At 43.2% G+C, this 22,352-nt stretch overlaps 1 protein-coding gene across 1 annotated transcript in view; it reads left to right on the plus strand.

The window, feature by feature from the left end:
* Positions 1-6,316: 6,316 nt before the first annotated feature.
* Positions 6,317-22,352, plus strand: part of LOC144768923 (uncharacterized) — a 42,763-nt gene continuing 26,727 nt past the window's right edge. The window contains exons 1-3 of the mRNA XM_078652932.1: positions 6,317-6,722; positions 6,994-7,337; positions 15,576-15,766. Coding sequence (XP_078509058.1) covers positions 6,317-6,722; positions 6,994-7,337; positions 15,576-15,766 — 941 coding nt within the window. The remainder of the gene's footprint in view (positions 6,723-6,993; positions 7,338-15,575; positions 15,767-22,352) is intronic.

The following is a 22,352-nucleotide window of genomic DNA, read 5'->3' on the forward strand; positions in this document are numbered from 1 at the left end:
CCCTGGTGATGCGCCAGTCATCATAAATGTATCCCTATGCTTCTTATCTTGTTAGAGATGAACCGCCATATGTATCATCAAAGTTTTTTGCATTTCCTAAATAGCGAACTTTAAGGAATAAATAGCGATTCTTTACCATTCCTAGTTTGCGATTAGCTATTTGCTAATTACAAATTACCCATTCATTTCCTTCATTTCCATAGGGCGGTTGGACTCACTTTTAGCTCGAACGGCTGAATGGATTTCCACGAAACTTGGCAAAATTGTAGGGACTGGTAGCCCGATGTGCCTTTGCTATGTCTCAAGATATATGCTCCAGTGGTTTTTACGAAAATTAACTTTGAAAAGTATATATTGGGCTACATTGGCCTATATATATGTTGGAGCCCAAATGTAGCCCAATGTAGCCCAATGAAGCCCAATGTAGCCCAATGTAGCCCAAAGATGGCCGCCAGACACACAAAAAAACAAATGTAGCCCAAATATCAGCCAGATGTAGCCCAACTATAGCCCAGTGACAGAATGACCAATCAGCTTCGCAAACCTCCGTTACGCGAAGCGGAGCGCTGTTACAGATATATATCTTTTTTTGAACGTTAATTTCTCAAAATCCACTGGAGCACATATATTGAGACCTAGCAAAGGCACATCGGGCTACCAGTCCCTAATATTTTGCCAAGTTTCGTGCAAATCCATTCAGCCGTTCGATTATTATTATTATTTTTTTTTGCCCCGCGGGGCCCTTTTAAAACCTCCACATCAAACCTAGGGGGTCAGCGAGGATCTACTATGCCCCCTTATAGTTATTTCCCCCTTTGTTTTGACCTCCTCTTGTCTCTCGATCCTACCGAGAGACAAGATGGCGGCCGCTACGGACTGTTTGGAATGTTGACAGACGCCGGAGAACCAATCAGCTTCGCTTCACAAAGCTCCGTTGCGCGAAAAGTACGCGTCCTGGGCCGCTGCCCAGTCCGCTGTTACAGATATATATCTTTTTTTAAACGTTAATTTCTCAAAATCCACTGGAGCACATATATTGAGACCTACAAAAGGCACATCGGGCTACCAGTCCCTACAATTTTGCCAAGTTTCGTGCAAATCCATTCAGCCGTTCGGGCTAAAAGTGAGGCCAACCGCCCTATGGAAATTAACATGGGAAAAACGCGTTTTGGGACCCCCCTTTTTTCTCGGCCCCCCCTTGACGAACCCCCCCAAAATTTTCAGGGGCTGCTCAGAAACAAAATGTGCCATTTTCCTGAAAATTTCAGCCAATTCCGTCCACAAACGCCAAAGTTATTAGACATAGAATTTTCAAAAATCCCATAGGGAAAAAATCCTAACTATATATACCTACTGGCGACCGCCAGTAGGTAATATAGTTATATATATATAGTTATATATATATATATATATCCCCTGAGCATATCTGCTTGAAAGATCTCTGAAAACATGTGCAAATCAGACTAATTCACACCCTAGGACCTAATTGTTGGAGCTGCACAAGTGTTATTCTTCTGTCCACAGACGTGAGGCAAATACATTCAGTAACTATGTGTTACTGCCTTTATGGAGTCATATTTCCCACCCAAGGACCTTAGTTGATGTACAATGTGATAGGTTACTGGGTGTCTACTCAATGTTTTTTATAAGCCAAATACTGGAAGCAAGAGCATAAGTCTCTGGGCGAGTAGGATCATCTCTATGGTTTTCATTATCAGAAGAGCACACTTGCAGAATTGGAGACCAATTCACAAATAAGGGTCTAAAGCTGTACTCCTACATTAAAGTATAAATTTACAACTTTCTAGAATGCCCAAGTTTTTCCAGGAAAATACAAGTTCCAGGTGTAGGTTTTCCATTCTTAAGAGGGTCATGTGTCATTTACAAAAATATCTCATTCCTCTGCAGAGTGACCAATAGCAGAGAACTCCACACAAAGGGAATAACAACCCCCTGTGCAAACACACATTTGTTTTTGTTGTTTTTCTCCTCGGAAAACTTACTTGCCTTACAATCACAGTAATTTAGCAGATGATAGTTCCTCTTCTTACATGGTTTATCTACAACTCTTTCCAGGCAAGAAAGAGGAAGAAGAAGAACTTGTGAATGCCCACAAACATCACTACCCATGGGTTGGAAGGCCCAGGTCCCACCCTTGAGCAAAATATAAGGCTGCGGAGCATGCTAATAGGCTAATGCCGGCCTGGAATCACTTTATGAGCTCCTGGCAGGTGCAACTTAAGTACATTAGCATGTGTCAATATTCATCCAATGGTCAGTGGCATAACTAGGTCACCGTAGGGCCCTAATGCAAGCATTAAAAATTACCCCCCTTTGTAGAAATAAAGAACATTATTTTTCTGGTGCAGAGTGCCCTGCTGGATCCTAGCCCCAGGTTTCACTGCACCTGCTGCACCGTTGGTAGCTACATACCTGAATGGAGAAACATTTAAGTGCAGTGGTACTGGATAACTGGATTTTAGATTGTTTGTCATTTTTTCTCATTATATGACATTTAGCTGATATAAGTAGAATATTTCTGTACTTCTTTTAAATCTAAACAAAGGACTCCCCAGGAATTGAAATAGACAATGTTAATGTTTGTGCATGTGTGTGAATTAAGGATTAGTTTTGGATTTGGGGTTTTCTCCAGTTTGGAAATCTAGTCCCTGATCAATGTTTTCATTTCCTGTATAATTATGTCTGTTTCTGGTTGAGAGCAAATAAATCAAAATGTTCAACAGTTCAAGAGTGCAGTTGTGTGATCATTATTTTGAATTGGAAATCTTTATTGTCACAATCACAGCACTGATACATTGGATGTTTAGCAAAGGGCCAGTGGTAGCAAAAATGACTTCAGTTACTTTGACCTCTCCCCGCATGATATCAAAGGAAATTGCCACACATGACCTTTGACTCTGATGGCATCACAGGAAGTTGCTCTATCTTTGTACAGTTGTAGATCAAAATATTGACTACTGAAACATTAAACTACCAAAATATCTTGACAAAACATAACGTCACATAATTTATAAAAACAAATACAATGTATTAGATGACATTATTGCCATCATGCCTCAGAATGAAACAAAAGAAAAAAGATAACACTATGCCAGAAATATTGCAGATGAATTTAATTATTTATCAAGATATTTATCATGGGATGATTCATGGCATTAAAATGTGCAACAAGATTTAATAAGGCATATGTGCTCAGTGCTCCAGTGATTACACATTGGAGTGACAAGGATAAATAAATGTGTGTTAGAAAATAAGGGCAAAGATGACACCAAGAGCAGTGCTATTCGATATGGTCCATATTCAGGTCGCATTAGTTCATGCTGGGACATTTGCCCCTATAGTCAACAGCTCTTCAATACCACAAGAAATGGGGAATCATCATCAAGACCAAAATGTAGTAGGAGTCAGAGGCACCTAGAACACTTAAACAAATTCATAAATGAAGAAAAATGAGGGGCAATGACCCGGGAGAAAAAAATTAGGAATCAGACCAGACAGATACATTTACATAATTGTAGCCTTGCAGTCAACATTAAAAGTAGGTATCAACCTAACACAAGGACAAGTGGCCTAAAACTTCTTATGAATTCGCCTGCACAAACCAATCAAACATGAGCCTGATAGATATGTTTTAATTATTGTAACAAGCGCCAACAGTGCAAGGGAAAAATACGGCACACTGGTTGAAAAAGGGTGACACACAAGGAGGCATTTACCACTGCCTGGCAAAGCCCATTTTGCTGGGAAAGTCTAAAAAGAAGGGGACATATTAAATACAATACACAGCAACAAATAACAATGAATACATAGAAAGGTGGTAAAGGAAAAGCAACTTACCCATACAACTGATGCCCAGCTGACTCTAAAGCTGGACCCCAAATGTTATACTTTTCACCCATGGCCACTGGTTGCACCTCTCAAGACCATATTCAGTTGTGCAAGTCTTTGAACCCTTACTGTATAGTCTCCTTCCATTTGTGGATTCCTATAGACATAGCAGTGATATAGGTACAATATTCTTCTCAATTATAGCACAAATTCCACCCTTAGGGCGTTATAACGATTTGCCCACAATGTTCTGTCCCATGCATTAAACCATGTTTACGCATGAGTCAGAATTATGAGTATAAAGGTAGTTAGCGCCCTGGGTGGTCTGTTGTGAAGCCCTTTCCCCTGCCCTCTCTTGTCTGTGTACAGCCCCTACCCCTTCCTTCTGTCCTTCAAGGTCCTTTTCGGCATGCCCCACCCTTTCTCTCTTGCCCACATGGCCTTTGCCCAGCCACTTACCCTTCTGCTTGCCATGCATGGTCTTCTGTGCTGCCACAGCCCTTCCCACATGCTCTGTGTGGTCAGCTCACTACCCCTGAACCCCCATCTTCCCTCTATTGTTAGTGTGTATGCCATTATAGTCTCACTGTTGCCCTCCAAGGTGTGTTGTACTTCCAGTGCCCATCCTGCCTGCCCTCTATGGTCAGCTTGGAATATACTGCTTTTTTATGCATTCTTTTTCCCCGCAGGGAATTACAATGCGGTTGTTACATCGACCGCGTTCTAACCACGCATAGCATTATCCCGCAAGTCGTAACAATGACTTGCAGGGGGGGGGGGGCGCCAGATGTTGGAATAATATAATTCACTATTCAAACTTCAGTCTGTGCAGACAGTAGAGAAGGTGTTGGATTTCAAATCCACCACCTTCTCCCCCTCCGCAAGTTATTGTTCCGACGTGCAGAGTCTTGGTATGCGTAGTTACAATGCAGTCGTTGTTACAACCGCAATGTAATTCCCTGCAGGGAAAGGTTTTCGTGGTAAACAATGTTTATCGTCCGCTTGCTGCACCTGCCCTGCCCCCTTGCCCCCTGCGCTCCGTTTTCCCTGTGCTGGCCCCTATCCCCTTCCTCCTGTCTTGTCTGGTCTGTTGCTGTGCCTCTGCCCTCTTCTTCCTGCTGTTATCCTGCAACTGTCTCTACCGTCTGTCTGGTATGGTCAGTTTGCTGCCCTTGCCTCTTTCCCCTCTGCACTCTGCTGTCCATGTGCATGGCCCTCTCCCCTCCTTATTGCTTTCCATGGTCTGTTGTGCTGCACTGCCTTCCCACTTGCCCAGTATGGTGTATTATGCTGCTATAACCCAGGATGCCTGACCTGTAAGGTCCGTTTGGTGCCCCTGCCCTTCGAGTCCTTTGATCTACCCCATCTCACCTGCCCTTTGTTATCCAATACATACTTGCCAGTATTTTGAACTTGGTAAGAGGGAGATTTTGAAAAGAATCTGGGGGATTGATTTTCCCAATGGACTACATTGAAAAAGAGGGGATTTTAGGCAGGAGACCGATAAAATAAAGTGCTTTTGGACTTAAAAACATCAGGAGTCTCCTGCCTGAAGGGTCTGTTGGCATGTATGGTTGTACTGCTACTGCCTCTTCTTTCTTCCCTCAGTGGTTTGTAATTCTTCCAAAGCCCCTCTTGCCTATCCTACATGGCTGGTTTGTTGCCCTTGCCCCCCTTTCTCTTGTCAACCCTGGTCTATTGTGCTGCCACTGCCCCTCCTGCCTGTCCAGTGTGGTCAACTTATTGCCTCAGCACCCTCCTCCCTGCCCTCAATTTTCCAAGAATTTCGGTGTCATCTCGACATCCTGTGATTCTAGGCAAATCTCCCTATGCCTAAAACCATAATAAATGTGTCCTTGTGTATTGTAACTGATGCTCAGGTAAAGCACCACAATACCTTTGCGTCAAGTCTGCACTATATAAAACTGCAAAAAAACTAAATAATTAAGGGCCAGATGTAGGTAAATCCATTTTACCGATTTTTAAATACCGAATTTTACCGATTTTTACAGATTCGGTATTTAAAAATCGGAAAATGATATGTAGGTAAAAAATCGGAAAAATATTCCGATTCGGTAAAAATCGGTAACGGGTGATCTGTATTTACCGATCGGTACTACCGATCGGTAAATACCGATCGGTATTACAGATCGGTATTTCCAATGCATTCCTATGGGCCAAAAGTCCCATAGGAATGCATTGGAAATACCGATCTGTAATACCGATCGGCAAATACCGATCGGTACTACCGATCGGTAAATACCGATCGGTATTACATACAAACGTGCAGCAAACAAAAGTGAAACTGAACACAACAGCCAATCAGGTGCAACCACCCTCCCCCTTCCTCCCAGGAAGTGCCTGCCCAGCCAGGTGCAACTCATTAGAAAGTTCTGGAGACAGGCAGAGCAGAGCACACAGAGAGAGGAGCAGGGGGAGAGTTGTTTGTGTTGAAAACCCAGGAATAATGTCAAGCAGCAGTGAGAGAAAGAGAAAAATTAAGTTCAGCAACACTGAGCTTGAACTCCTAGTTGAGGAGGTGGTCAAGGTGCACACCCAACTATTTGGGAAGCTCTCCCTCACCATGGCTGAGTCAGCTAAGCGAAAGCTGTGGCTGCACATAGTGGAAAGGGTAAATGCAGTGGGAGTCACCAGCAGGAGCATGGAGGATTTAAAGAAAAGATTCTATGACCTCAGGAGCCAAACCAAGAGGAAGCTTGCAGAGCTGCATAAACAGGCTGGTGTCACTGGAGGAGGCAGGAATCCAGCACCCCCCCTGACTGAGCTGGAGGAGTTGGTGGCGTCTACCATCGAGCCAGACAGTGTGGTGGGACTGGGAGCAGTGGACAGCTCAGCCCGAGCCAAATCAAAAGGTAAGATGCATGCGCAGCACAACACCCCATACCAAGCAGCATCCCTTAAACCTCTGAGCACAGGCCAAGCCCAGTCCAGTACTGCTAGCACTATACAGGAGCAATGCATAATGGGAAATGTAGTCTGCTAATATTAGACCATGTATAACTGAACAGACATCAGCAAGGCAGTGAAAGTATTGCAGAATCATGAAAGTTAAATGTGTAAAGATTTATTTATAGTCACTGTGACACAGTAACAATCAATGTACATACGCTTATTTACACCTAGGGGCACCATCAGCCAAGCAAGGCACATCGACACCAGGGACTGCAGCAGCGAGGGAGGAGAGTGAGGAGGCAGGGCCAAGCCATGTGCAACCATCGCAAGATGAGGAGGACACAAGTGGCATTGCACAGGAGGAGGAGACAGGCCTCACCCCCGACCTTCCACACTCCCCACACCTGTCACAATCACCTGCATTGGTATTCTCACCGGAGACTTCCCCAGTAATGCAACAGGCTGCACCTGCAACACCACCAGCCAGGAGGCGACTCGTGGCCACACTGCCCTTGATGGAGGCAGCATTAGATCAGGCTGAGCAAACTCCACCTATGCCTCATGCTGCACTGCAGGCAAACACTGATGAAGACACCATGCCAAGACGTCGCCGCATGCACAGCACTGCAGGAGGCACTGGAGAAGGCACTGTCTTCCGGGGGCTGGAGGGAAGCATGGTGCGCATCCAGCGCATGCAGGGCAGATCCATCCAGGCCTGCCACCGGCAATTCCGTGCTCTCAATCAAACTGTAGGAGAGATGGGGAAGGGCATTACTGATATAGCCAATTGCAGCAGGGACATGGTAAAATCAAATGACAACCTAGTTGCTGGTATTACGTCTGCTATCACGCAGCTGTGCGATAAGATGGACCACATAGAGAATACAAGGCGCAGGGACACCCGCGCTACCAACAGGGCGCTGAATCGCCTTGCCACTGCCACTGCACAGCTATGCAGGAGAGGAAACAATATGCAGGAAAGCCTAACACAAAATACAGCAGAGGTCACAAGGGGCATAGCCAAAATAACCAGTGCCCTAGAGGCAATGATGATCAGTAATGCTGCTCACAATCCTGCCCTGGATGTGGCTGAAGGGGAGGACAGTAGTAGCCGCAGCAGCTTGGGTAGTGCTGTGGTGCCTGCTCGTAGGGGCCGGAGGCGCACAGCTGAGCCTTCAAGCCTGGAGGAAGGCAGTGGGGATACTCCCAGTGTGTCTGGGAAGCGGCAGAGAAAGTGACTTTAAAAGTTTGGGTGAAGTAACCCTGGACATGTTGTCCCCACCTTTGTACATGTTAATTTGTTGCACCTAAGTGCTGTAAGTTCGTGCCAACAGATAAATACTTTACTTCCATTCACAACCTGTCTGTGTGTCATTACTTACTCAGAAATAGTTGGCTGTTATTTCCTCACGCCTGTATCTCCCATCACTTGGTGTTGTGACTCCAGCAGGTTGTATGTCAGGCACGGCATTGTCGTCATCATGGTCCTCGTACTCCTCCAACTCCACCTGTGTACCCTTTTTGACAGCCAAGTTGTGCAACATGGCACAGGCAGCTATGATTTTGCAGCATGTTGTGGGGGTATACTGCCTTGCGCCTCCACTCTTGTGAAGGCATCTAAATCGGCTCTTCCAGATGCCAAATGTCCGTTCAACCACATTCCTTGTACTTTTATGTGCCCGGTTATACCTCCTTTGGCTGGGTGTGGAGGGGTTGAGGTAGGGAGTGAGAATAAAAGAACGTAGGGCATATGCACTGTCTCCTAAAAGGGAAATGGGAGTACATTAGTCACATGTATACTTGTAAGTCTCACTGCAATATGTGTGAATGCTGTCGCAGACTCTGTCTTACCTAGGAGGTATCCTTCGCCAAATTCCCCTGCTGACAGCCGTTCATAGATGCCGCTGTTCTGAAATATATAGGAGTCATGTGTACTTCCAGGGAATTTAGCTACAAGGTCTGTGATAACGTACTTTGCATTGCAAATCACCTGGACGTTGATGGTGTGGCTTGACTTCCTATTGCGGTAAATGTATTCGGTGGCAGCAGGGGGACAAATGGGGATGTGTGTCCCATCAATGCATCCGATGATATGGGGAAATCTTGCCATCTGGTAAAAGTCTGATTTTGTTTGTACCAGTTCAGCATGGGTGGATGGAAATGAAATATAATGCTCCATCCTGTGCAACATGGCGTCAAGGAATCTGTGGAAGAACCTTGAGAGGCTGCTCTGGGTCACCCCTCCCGCCACAGCAACCATGCTCTGGTAGCTCCCTGACGCCAGCAGGTGGAGGCTGCACAGCACCTGCACATGTGCTGGTATTGCATGTGCCCTTGGGGTGGGGTGCTCCAACAGTGGTTTAAGGTCCCTGATGAGCTCCATGATGGTTACTGGAGCCAACCTGTACCTTTGTACTATCTCCTCCTCTGTCAGCATCAACAGGGTGACCCTCTGCCTGTAGACCTGCTCCTGTCTCAGCCATTCCCTCTCTCCTTCCTCCCGTAGCCGTAGACGTCTTGCTATTACATAGAATGCCGCCATTGTGCAAACTGAATTGCATTTTGGGTCCTTTTTTATAGGCTGCACCTGGTTACCACCTGATTTGAATCCATGGTAAATTCCGACTCTCAAATACCGATTTTGAGGCAAAATCGGTATTTCTGGGCCTCCCTACATCTCGATTTTCAATTTTACCTACTTTTATTTACCGATCTGTAACATTTCCGATCGGTAACAATACCGATCTGTGACATTACCGATCGGTAACATTTCCGATCGGTAACTTTACCGATCGGTGACATTACCGATAGGTAACATTACCGATAGGTAACATTACCGATCGGTGACATTACCGATAGGTAACATTACCGATAGGTAACATTACCGATAGGTAACATTCAATTATCGGTATTTTACTGCTCGGTAATTATACCGATCGGTATAATTACCGAATCAGCCTATTTTTGGTCACCTACATATCGAACGCTCACTACCGATCGGAAACGGACGGAAATCGGTATTTTCGGCCGATTCCGATCGGTAATAGCCTACCTACATCTGGCCCTAAGTGTTTTGCACATGTCTGTCTTTGGGCAACACTTGGGCTACATTTGGGTGATATTTGTGCTACATTTGGGCACTTTTTTCGCTGGCGACCATCTTGGGAGACTTATTTTTTATGAAGATCCATAATTTTATTGCAAGACCGGAAGCTCCTTGTTAGAACTAGAGGTCTCTAATTGGCTGAGGTAGGTACCTTAGTCCAAATAGGGACCCTTGCTTCTAAGTCAGGGAAAGGAAGGAAACCTTCTCTGATAGACCCTGCTCACCCCCTCGGCAGCTTGGCACGAGCAGCCAGGCTTATCTCCAAGGCAAATATGTAATGTATTTGCAACCACCTCTCAGTAACCCAGTGATAACACCACAAATGGACTCCACACAACAATTATATGTTTGTAAACAAAAAAGATATATGATGAGACCACACGATAAAAACCCGACATATGCATATTTGTAATATTTCACCTTGCCATGATCCAATGGAGTCCTAATGCAATGCTATGCAGTTCATAATGCAACAATCAGGCAGTTCATAATGGCAAAATAGTACAATTCGTAATGCAACAATCAGGCAGTTCGTAATGCAAAAATAATGCAATTCGTAAGGCAACAATTAGGCAGTTCATAATGCAAAAATAATGCGATTCGTAATGCAACAATCAGGCACTTCAAAATGTAAAGCATAATGCAACAATCAGGCAGTTCGTAATGCCAAAATAATGTTCTCCGGCACAGGTCGCGGTGCCCTGGAAGGTCTGGGAAACACAGTCACGGGGCAATTTCTCACAAAGGTCTAAGGCTGCAACAGGCAAAACACACACAGTGTCGCTGAGACTCACTTGAGCTCCGGGGGCATACGATCACAGGGCAATCCTCATGAAGGTCTCAGGCAGCACAAGCACACGCACACAGCATCGCTGAGACTCACTTGGACTCTGAGTGCACAAGCTCATAGGGCAATCCTCACAAAGGTTTCAGGCTGCACGAAGCACATGCACACAACGCCGCTGAGACTCACTTGGAATCTGGGTGCACATAATCACAGGGCAGTTCATAAAAAGGTCTCAAGCTGCAAAAAGCATACGCACACAGCGTTGCTGAGACACAGTTGGAAACTTTTATGTTCCTGAGTTTCCACAACAGGGAGCCAGCTCTCCTCGGGTCTTTGGGGACACGCTACTTTGTGGCCCAGCACACAGCAAAGTCCTTTCAAGCAGGGGGACACAGCACACAGCAAAGTCCCTTAGCCTCTCCTTAGTTAAATCAGCAAACTGCAGGCCAGCCCCAGAACACACAGCAAGAATCAGTCCTTCTCTTCAGCTGTTCTTCCTTTGGCAGAGGTTCCTCGTGACTGCGAAGTAGTTTCAATCCTTTTCAGTCTTGATCAGTCCAAAGTCCAGCGGTTACATCTCTCATAAATGTCTTTAAAGTCTTTCAGTTCATGGGGGCACTGACCCATGTCCAAACCAGTTCTGGGTGTCTCTGTGCCAGTGACACCTTCTTCCTTTGATAGTGGGGGTCTCGATCCTCAATCACTCAGCAGGAGATGGAGCCATTGTTTTATGGCCTATTCACCTCCATGGGCTACTCCTCCCCCATACACTCCAGATTCAGGTCAGCCTGTTGCTGTCTCACCTCCGCCCCTGGGTCAAGACATTTCCCAGATCCTATCACATTCAAATCCAGACAGTCAATCCACAACCAGGCATAGACACACAGAATTGTTAGAACAAAGAAACCAGCCATTTCTAAAAGCGTAGTTTCTAAACACACAATTCAAAAACCATCTACAGATGTGCTATTAAATTGTGAGTTCAGGCACACTAACTAAACCTCACCTCTCCATCTTCAGCCTATGGTAAGATAGGCTGGAAACATATTACACAGCCTCCCCCATTCTGTCCTATGGGCAAGATGGCCTTGCAACAGTGAAAACCGAATCTGGCAGTTTTTCACTGTCAGGACATGTTACACACCTTAGTACATGTCCTACCTTTCATATACACTGCACCCTGACCAGGAGGGTACTTTGGGCCTACCATAGGGTGTCTTATGTGCATAAAAAGGGATGGGTAAGGCCTGGCAAGTGGGTGCACTTGTCAGGACAACAAGGCAGTTTAACAAACTGCGCGCAGGCACTGCAGTGGCAGGCCTGAGTTCTCTCTTTAGGGCTACTTGTATGGGTGGCACAATTAGTGCTGCAGGCCCACTTGTAACATTTGTATTACCAGCCCTGGCACACATAGTGCACTTTACTAGGGATTTTACTAGCAAGGCAATCATACCAATTATGGACAGCCAATTACCATAACACTTTATACAGAGAGCATATGCACTTTAGAACTGATCAGCAGTAGTAAAGTGCCCAGAGTTCTAAAACCAACGAACACTGGTCAGGAACAATACAGGAGGATGGCAAAAAATTCAGGGATGACCCTGCAAAAAGGGCCAAGTCCAACACGACTTTTATGCCTTCTCTTATCTAACTTTATTAATTGCCGACATCAGGATAACATGCCAAACCACAAGTCCCATGAGGTCACAGGAAGACGGACCAATGGGAAAGAATGGAACGGCCATTTAGGAAGGAGAATTCACTCGAGAAAGGTGAAACATGCAATGGTGAGTAAGCAGTGGGTAAAAGATTGATGATACATTGCATATTGCACAACGGTGATGAGCACATCATCTTATGAAATTGTGAAGCGCACATAGTTAAAGAAGGAAATACATAATTGAATTGAGGAATTTGCAGTGCATTCACTCACGGTGATGCACACACCTGTTAGAGTTATTTATTTCTGGTGAGCTCTACATGTTACATTTATGTGGAAGAGTTGAGACTGCGTTCATACACGATGATGCGCACACCTGTGACTATTTTAATTAGCGTTTTGGGAGTAGTGATATTTATTGACTGAGCCTCTTTTAGTGAAAGGAATCCGGGAGGTCTTGTTGAGGAGCAATTTAAAAATTTAGTAATATTTAATATAAGGTGTAAAATGTGTGCAGCACAGACATCCACATTAACACCACCAAATCCATTTCTACCAGAACCATGTGAGCCATGCATAAAATGGCAAGAATGTAAAGATTACTTTATAAATTATATGGTTACAATAAACAGTGAAAGTCTTACACCAGGTATTAACCGCATGCGCGCTAGCGGTTTTCCCGCTGCTCGTTGAGATTTTAAAAATCCCGCGTTACGTGACAAGGTCAGCTCGTCATCCGCGTAGCGCAGGTTACGCCCATGACGAGCTGAGCTCGTCATGAGCGTAGAAGGGGTTAAGAAAGGTATATTGTTGCATTCTTTGGGACCAGAAGGTATTAAGTAATATAACCAGATGGAAATGAAAGTACAAGGAGAAGAGTAATCAGATGTCTACGCTAATACATTAGAAGACTCAGAAAAGTATTATGCACCTACAGTTTACATTGTATTGATAGATAAAAAAAATTCCGCAGGAAACAGGAACAAAGTGAGACGATTGATGAATATTTTGCACATTTAAAAGAAATGGCTGTACCCTGTAGATTTGGTCCACTGCAAGAAGAATTAATAAGGGATCCAATCATTATGCTTACGAACAATAAAAGGGTGCAGGAAAGGTTATAGGCTATGGGTGATAGCACTTTAAAACAAAGTACTAGCTGTTGTAAGAAAAGCTGAAGTATCCTTAAGATGTGCAAAAGCAGCTTTAGAGGATGGTAAAGAGCGGGAAGAAGTGTGTGCACTGAATGAAAAAAAATATAGTAAACCAGTTACCAAAAATATTTTGAGTAATAAAACACAGGATTACAAGGAGCAAAAGAAGTCAACTGTTCCTATGGAAGTAGATTTTCAAGAAAGATGTTCAAGGTGTTCTGGGATGTTACAGATGTGGGAGTCAGGAGCATTTGGCTAATAGTAGGCTTTGGGATCGGAAGTGTGCAACTAGTGGTCTCATTGGACATTTTGCATTTGCTTGCAGAAGGAAGAATGTCAGAACGAGTTAAATGTGTGTCAGTGCGACAGAAAGAGAATGACACTGAAGAGGAGTGTTTTGACAAGGATGATCTAGTAATTATGGTTAAGGGTGCAGTACCAGATGTCGAGTCATGGAAGAAGTAAACCGTCTTGTGAGATAGTTGTTGCTGGTGTCCGGTCATTCTGGTGGCAGATTCAGGGTGGCCTTACACTATAGTCAATTTAGATATGTGGAAGAAAACATTTATGAATGCGATGGGAGAAGAACTTAAATCTTGTGACATTAAACCTGAGAGTTTCACGGGGGAAACCATACCCATAGTGGAGTGCAGGGCTGTTTCTTTTGTTTTTAAGGGTCAGAGAGCTAAACGTAGGATGTATGTGGCGGAGTATGGGCCGTGTGTTTTGGGTTGGAAGGATCAAAGAAGTTTGAACATCATTCGCGACCCAAATAGTAGAGAACAAGTTTTGGTGTCAAATGATGGAGAGGATGTTGGAAAAAAAATGTGTGAAGATTATGAGGAAGTTTTCTCAGGAAAGATTGGTTTGCTTAAAGGATTTAAGCACAAGATTATATTGAAGGAGGGTGCAGTACCTGTAAATTTTAAAGTGAAGAATGTTCCATTTGTTGTAAGGGGTGAGTTGGAAAAAGAGTTGAACAGGTAGGAGTTGGCTGGCGTGATTGAGCAAATGGAGTAATTGGAATGGATGTCCCTAATTGTAGTCGTACGCAAGTCCAATGGAAAACTGAGGGTATGTGTGGACTTGAGAGGTATAAATAGAGAGATTCGAGTGGACAGGTTTCCTTTGCCAAAGATAAATGAAATTTGAGCAAAAAATAATTAAGTGGTTTTCGACAGTGGACTTGTCTTCAGCCTATCATCAAGTTGCGATACATGATCAAAGCAGGAAAATAACATTGTTCATAACTCCTTTTGGATGTTACCAATATGTCAGAATGCTATTTGGATTAGCTTTAGAGGCCTCAGTTTTTCACAGACTGATGAGTAAAGTTCTGAAAGGTATCACTGGGGTTCTGTACTTTCAATACGATATTTTGATAATGAGGGAGATCAGACAAGTGCATGATCAGAGGCTGAAGGAACTCATGGAAGTATTGAAAGCAAGAGGGTAAACAGCAGAGTATGAAAAATATAATTTTGCACAGAACAAAGTGACATATTTGGGCCATGTGATTGGGGAGGACAGCATTTCTCCTTAGAAAGAACTCAAAATATGTGAAAACTTTTGAGGAACAATCTTATGATTTGAGATAATTGCCTAAACAGAGGTGCAAATTTATTTGGGGAGAAAAATGTGTGGAAGCTTTTAAGCAGTTAAAAAGTGAAATATGTAATGAAGCTCCTATCAAGGGTTTTGATACTGATGTGCATAGTGTGCTTACGATGGATGCGAGCGGGACAGGTCTGGGAGCAGTGCTTACATAGATTGAGAGTGGTACAAAGGAGGCTGTGATTGGTTTTGCATCAAGAAGTCTAACGCCTGCTGAAAAAGTTTATTCTGTGATTGAGAAGGAGACTCTTGGGTGGGTATGGGCCATGGAACATTTCAGAGTAATTTTTGTGGGGTACTGAGTTTAATGTTAGAACTGATCACAAGCCTTTTGTGATCTTGCTTACAGCGAATGGAATGGTGAAAGCTTCAGCAAGAATTGCCAGACCTTCCATGAGATTACAGGATTATTACTATAGGATTAAGTATGTGCCTGGTGTACAGAACAAGGTTGCTGATTGTTTCACTTGAATTCCCTTACAAATTTAGGAGGTGCCAGAAAGTATTTGTGATGATTATCAGATTGAATTGGTGGAAGAAGAAGAGATGAGTTCTATTGAGAGGAAAGAGTGGATGGTTGAATATGAGAAAGATGATTTACTAAAAAAAGTGAAGGAGTGGATTTTGGAAAGTTGGGGAGAGAAGAAGCCAGACCTAGCTGAAGTGAAAGTTTTTGGGAGGTAAGAAATGAGTTAAGTTTGGAGTCTGGATTTGTGTTGAGGGGGTGGAAAAATTGTACCACCACTTAGTGTCAGGAATAACATATTGGATCTGTGTCATGAGGGACATTTTGGAATAGTGGGAACCAAGAAAATAGTTAAAACTTCATGTTGGTGGCCGGGGATTGATCTTGAAGTGTAAGGGATTGTGGACAGTGTGCTGATTCAGATAAAAGTTTACATACTTTGAGACCGAAATTGATGCATATGGAGTGTCCAGAGATGGCTTGGGATATGTTGGCTGAGGATTTTGTGGGTCCTGTGCAGTCCTGTCCAAATCTGGTGAGATAAAATGTATCATTGTACTGGTGGACTATTTTAGTAAGTGGGTGGAGTTGGATATTGTTAAAAAGGCCGATGCAGACCCTGTTGTGAAGTTTCTAGGAGAGGTGTTTTTGAAAGAGGGTTTACCAAAGAGCCTTCTAAGTGACAATCAAACACATTTTACGGCATTCAAAGTTGAGAAATTTTTGCAGAGCAATGGTATAAAGCATGTTAGAAATTCAGTGTATCATCTGGCCTGGAAATGGTGCTGTTGAGCGTTTTAATCAGGTGATGAAAGGTACTATACAAATTGCTTGTGAAAATAAGAGGAATTGGAAAGTGGAAGTCAAAAAGATGTTGTGGGGTTACCGATTGATGGCATCTCTCACAGGGATCAGTCTGTTTGTTCTTATGTGTGGAGGGGAGCCTTTTACCAAAGATAACATAGGGTGGATGGACAGTAGAAGACATGTGGAGTGGTCACCTGAAGTTGTCAAGGTCAACATCATTAAAGCTCAGAGAGTATACAAAATAAACTATGATAAGAGGAATGCTACTAGGGAGACATTAAGGGTAGGAGTGGGTTAAAACAAAAAAATGGAGTAAAGTGCCTGAAGGGGAGAGTGTATTTTCGGAACCCCTTTAGAGTTGTGGAATGTTTGAGGAATTCTGCAAGATCGAGTGATAATTGGGTGTGGCACATGCGTCACATTGCCAAATTTAGAGGTTATGGAACATTTACACTAGAGTCATACTTTACAGAAGCTTGGGAGCAATACTGATGACACTTTTATTCATTATAACTGCTGGCATTGATTTATTGTCAGCATTTTTCAGGCACCTTTAAAAGTACTTTTCGGCATATTATGACAGCCAGAAATTGCTAGTTTCTCTACTGTGAGGTCTATAAGTGAATCATTCCTTTTGTGAGCGTTCTTCATCATGTGTTTGTCGAACATTTTCTTTAACTCCCCCACAAGCATTGTTGGTTACAGTAGGTGACACACCCATCAAATGGCATGAATGGAAGGAATACTTTCTAAATTGCATCAATACCATTGAGGATGTAAATTAAGAATTATCTCTAACCAGGAAGAAGAAAATGATTTTACATTAATTCGGGCCACGGGCCTCATAGTGTATAACTCTGTGGAAAAGAAAATGTGTTCTGCAATTGAGACTCAGGTTTTACAGAATGCTTTGGAAGACTTGGATAACTATTATTCCACTTCCGTCTGTATCGCTGCAGACTGTCACAATTTCTTCAGTAGAAAGCAGTGGAAAATGGAAACAATTGAAGAATATGTAACTAACTTAAGAAGAATTGAGTTAACATGAAGATTCAGATCCTTACATGATCAATTAATCAGGGATCAGATAATCATGCATGTCAACAATGAGCATCTGCAAGGAAGGTTGTGGGTGTATAGAGAGTCTCAGTTGGTGGAGGTAGTAGTGTTATTAAAAAAGGCAGAGATATCCAACAAATGTGCTAAACCACTTACTAGTAACAGTAAAAACAGTCAGAAGGACGGACTAGCTAGCAAAGTTAATAAAAAATAAAGTTGGAAGTACAGGGGCAAACAGAGTGGAAGAAATGTGGGAGCAAGGATCACCTTGCATACAGCTAAAAATGCCCAACCAGCAATCAGAAGTGTAGTGAGTGTGGCATTAAGGGACACTTCACTAAAGTATGTAGGGATGGAAAGAACAACAAGAAGGAAGTATTTGTTCAAGAGGAGACAAGGACAGAGTCAGATTCTGGATGTCAGCTGGAGAAGGTCCTTCTACATGATTATGATTGTGTGTTGGGTTTAATCTGAAACCACGGTGATCAATAACCGTAGTCTGCAATCCAGGAGTAAACCTGTGTGCAAAATAAAGTTAGGAAGTATTGAAATGTGTATAGTTGCTGATTCTGGATCTCCCTATACGAATGTTGACAAAAACAGTGGGAGAAAAAGTTATTGGAATTTTTAGGTTTGTTTTAAACCCTTAGGATGTATCTCCTGAAAGCGTTACAGGGGAGCCCATACCCATGCTAGGCGAAAGATAAGTAACTTTTGAGTTTAAGGGGAGGAAAGCTTTTGTTAAACTGTATGGTGCAGGGGAAGGCCATCTGTGTTAGGTTAGAAGGAAGTTAGATATCATTCTAGACCCCAATGGTGTCAAACAGGTTTTGGTCATGGAGAGAGTGAATGTTATGGAGTCAGGTTAAAAAACTAAATTCCCAGAGGTTGTTTGGGAAAAATTGGTTCACTTGCTGGATATTTGCACAAAATCCTATTAAAAAGGAATTGCATAGAGTGCATACGTCCTGAGACATTCCATTGGTGTTGAGAGAGGAGGTGAACAAAGAATTAGAAGCTTTACTCAAAAGGGGGGGGTAATTGAAGAAGTGAAGTGGAGGCTTCTCAATGGTTTGCTCCCTTAGTTGTTGCACGTAAGGCCAATGGAAAAATCCCCCTGTGTGTGGATTTAAGAGAGTGTAAGAAGAAACTTGTGGTGGAAAAGTTCCCCCTCCCAAAATTGAAGAATTCTTGGCATTACCAAAGGCATCACTTTGAGCCCCTTATCAACATCCCAATACCAAAACCTCCCTCCCCGTCAAACTTTCATACTTATTCCTTTCTGACCTTCTGCCGGGATGTGTGTTCATGGTAGTTGTGTGAAGAGAAAGGCAGATGGTCAGAAAGGAATAAGTATGAAAGTTTGACGGTGAGGGAGGTTTTGGTATTGGGATGTTGATAAGGGGCTCGAAGGGGAAAGCACATGGGATGGGGAAGAATGTGAAGTTATGTTTAAGGGTGATAGGCGTCGTGGTGATTGTATAGGAGTGTTAAATAGATTAAAATAGAATTAAATATGCACATGCATTACAAATATGAATCAAACAACAGGATGTTTTTATTTTGATCGGGACTAATAGCATTGTTGAATTTTGTGAGGGTTGTTGTAAATGGGGTCCAACTGACAATTATGAGATTTTCCAAACACAGTGGCGCACTGTATACTAATGCTTGTTTAATTGTGATTGTCAGTTACTCCTGACAAAGGGCCCCTGTGGGGCCCGAAATGCATTGGGTTTCAATTAAACAGCTTTGGATGAACTTTGCTTTTGTACAAGAGGTGTGGCGCCGCGGCTAGGGCGACTGACTCCGGAATCTGTGGATCACTGTTCGATCCCCGGCACTGGCGGCAGGTTAGCCCAGCACCATGTGACTCTGAGCAATAGCTTGCTTAATCTTCCCGATGGCCCCCAGCGTCTAGAGACCCTTACGGGTAATCGTGCACTTTACAAATGTGGATTATTATTATTCTTGAATGAGAGATCGGATGGCCTGTCTTGAATATGAGAAACTTAGGAAATGGCATTTCCTTGCAAGTGGATCTAAAATGTTTAAAAAGGTTGAAATATGTTATAAAAATGAAGGCAACGGATGACAAAGAAGAGAGATTATTGCAAATGCAGTTGTAGCTGTGCTTTGGTTTGGGGCATGAAAGGTGTTCCAATTATAATATGGTTTAGTGAACAACGTGCTGTTGGGGGTGGGCACGTCACCATCGAGCATGCAATATTAAATTCGGAAGGATTAAACACAGGAGGAATCTGTTGGCAGCTAAATGGTGTGCAGCCCACTCACATATGATGTTTGGAATTAAGAGTACAGCATGAGGTCAGAGTGAGAGAAGTGCTAGAAAAACTACGTGCACATGTATTAAACAAGTGTGTAGGCTAAACCAACGATTGAGTTCCATATTTAGTCAATTTGGGGAATGAGATCACTGTGGATGGCACAAAACTCAATCAGGCATTGGTACCTACCGGGGCAACAAAGATAATTTGTGTTTGTTCCTAGGTCTGGTCGAATTTTACCCAAAGTTTGTGAGGACTTCGTGAGGACTTTTTCTGAAAATAATTATCAATTTAAGACCGTTGTGAAAAAACAAATGTAAATTTCAGTAGTGAGAGGTTTTCCAAAGTTATTTTGAAAGTTCAAAGACAACAAAAAACTTGAATGGGTTTGATCCCAAATTTGATTGTGTGGGTACAACTGATGCTAGTGATGAAGCAAGATTTCGCATCGCGACTTGCTCGAGTCATGAACCTCGAAACTGTTATAACCTGGTAATAAAATTCGTATGTTGTACTAATTTCCCTTTATTTCGAATATGTGTGTATCTTAGTGATGCTTGCCTATGTGTTTTACTAAAACGATTAACTCTTGTCTCTAAAAATGGCCGCTGTTTGGAATTTGCTTCTGCGCATGCGTTAATCACACTCACGTGACGTGACGTAGTTGTAGTTTTGGTGGGAGAATATGCGCATGCGTAATAAGCCTTAAGATGGCTGCTTATGTATTAACGTGGTGAAGCTCGTGCAGATGCTCTCGTGTTATTGTGTGTTGCTCTAACCTATAATCGCAGTATATTTTTATAATGAGAAACCATAAGTACACAATCGTGGTATGTAGTATATTCATTTATTTCTATGTTTTAATTTGTTTTCGCTTACTTTTCATGTACCGCGGTATTGAGGGTCTGATGCAAGGCTTAAGACTCCATGTTAAGAGGATAGTCTACGCATGCCCGAACTCTGGCTGTGGCATTGACAGGATGCCAACTGAAGGTCCCTGCCAAGACGTGCCTGGGAAGATGCACCTTCACCCAGCCTGAGAAACAGAATTTTGTACTGCATTTGCTACAATTGTATATTCCGCTATTGTATTCTGTAGAATAGGTCATGGGAACCCCAAACTTGCTAGGAGGTTCCCAAATATGTAAAGTAGGACTTGTAGAAGTTTGTTCTGATTGGTGTGTTGACCTAGGCTTCCTTGGGACCAATCGAAATTGTGGATTCTGACACTTTGCAACATTGGGGGGTGGTACACTGACCCGAAAACAGTATAACTAGCCTAGGTTCACCTAGGGAATTTGTCCGACTTGTCTGAATAGCTGACCTGTCACTGACCCAACGCACTCAATAGGTGACTGAATTTACAGAGCGCTGCGGAGCACTCTGTCCGAATTTGACCATAGACTCTAAGGTTTTACTAAACCTTAAGTGCTGGCGGAGCACTTTGCTGGGGAGTTCGCTAACCCAATCGGGGTTCTGACTGATAGCTGCAGAGAGGGCGGAGCGCAGGCGTTGCTTCCAAACTGCGGGTGCTGGTCGTGCCTTGGTGGTCCTGTCCTGATCCTAATCTGGTTTTCCTGTCCTGTCCTGGCGTGTCCATTCTGCACCTGCTGTCCCATTGACGACTGCTTTACCTTGGGGTATTTCCTGTCCTTGACTGATCCGTGGCCAGGGTTGGTCTTCACACCATTCTAGGTAAATATATAGATAGGGCTGAGAACTCTATACTGCACCTTCCTATTCCTCTGTCTTTGCTTCAATAAAGACATACCTTTGCACATGTTATATTTTCCATACTTTTCGCAAACCTACTAAATGAAAGCCCTACATTATTTTTCGTAGCATGTTCCTATGTTACCCTCCCTTTATGCATCTTCCTCCATACCGTTAATGACACATAGATGTTGTCTATAAATTTTCTATCAAAAACAAGTGTGGAGGGTCAGGGGGAATATTTACCGACCTGTCTGTTCACTCCCCTATTATCACAATGCACAACACATTACAGAGCAGAACAGGTCAAGGGATGGTGTGTAACTAAACCAGTGGCTATGAAACAGTAGGATGTATATGTGAACCAATGTTGTTAGGAGTTATTGGTAACAAAAACTAGAACAAGACCCATCAGCCCGCCATTGCGGCGGAGTTTACGTCACGTGGGAATTGCTGATTATTCAATGCCACCTTCGGCCATATAGTGCCGGTGTGGAAGTGGATATCAGAAGTCTAGCCATGATGTTTACCATGAGGTGGACTTAATAAAGTGCAGTGCTTGAGTGATGGTGAATAAAATTAGCTACGCAGACTCCAGAAGAGTGTACATATAGAAGTCCGTGTGTCAAGGGTTAAAAACACGCCTGGTAGTGAAGACTACCCTTTGGCGCTTTGCAGAACGGTCGACATGTTTCAGCCTATGGGGCATTGCCCCGGCTTTCTTCAGGACCTTAGATATAGAATGGCTACTGCAACTGTCACTCCAAGTGATAAGTTAGGTGAAAAATAATAATAATGAAAAGTTTACCAATAGACAAATACATATCTACCAGTAACTTTGGTGTTTAGACGTCCACTAGCCGGAAAGAAGCATGTCTTCTTCCTATCAACAAACAAAAATTATTGTACAACAACACTAAATTACACATACAC

Source organism: Lissotriton helveticus, chromosome 7 (genome assembly GCF_964261635.1).
Source record: "Lissotriton helveticus chromosome 7, aLisHel1.1, whole genome shotgun sequence".
In the NCBI taxonomy this organism is placed as follows: Eukaryota; Metazoa; Chordata; class Amphibia; order Caudata; family Salamandridae; genus Lissotriton; species Lissotriton helveticus.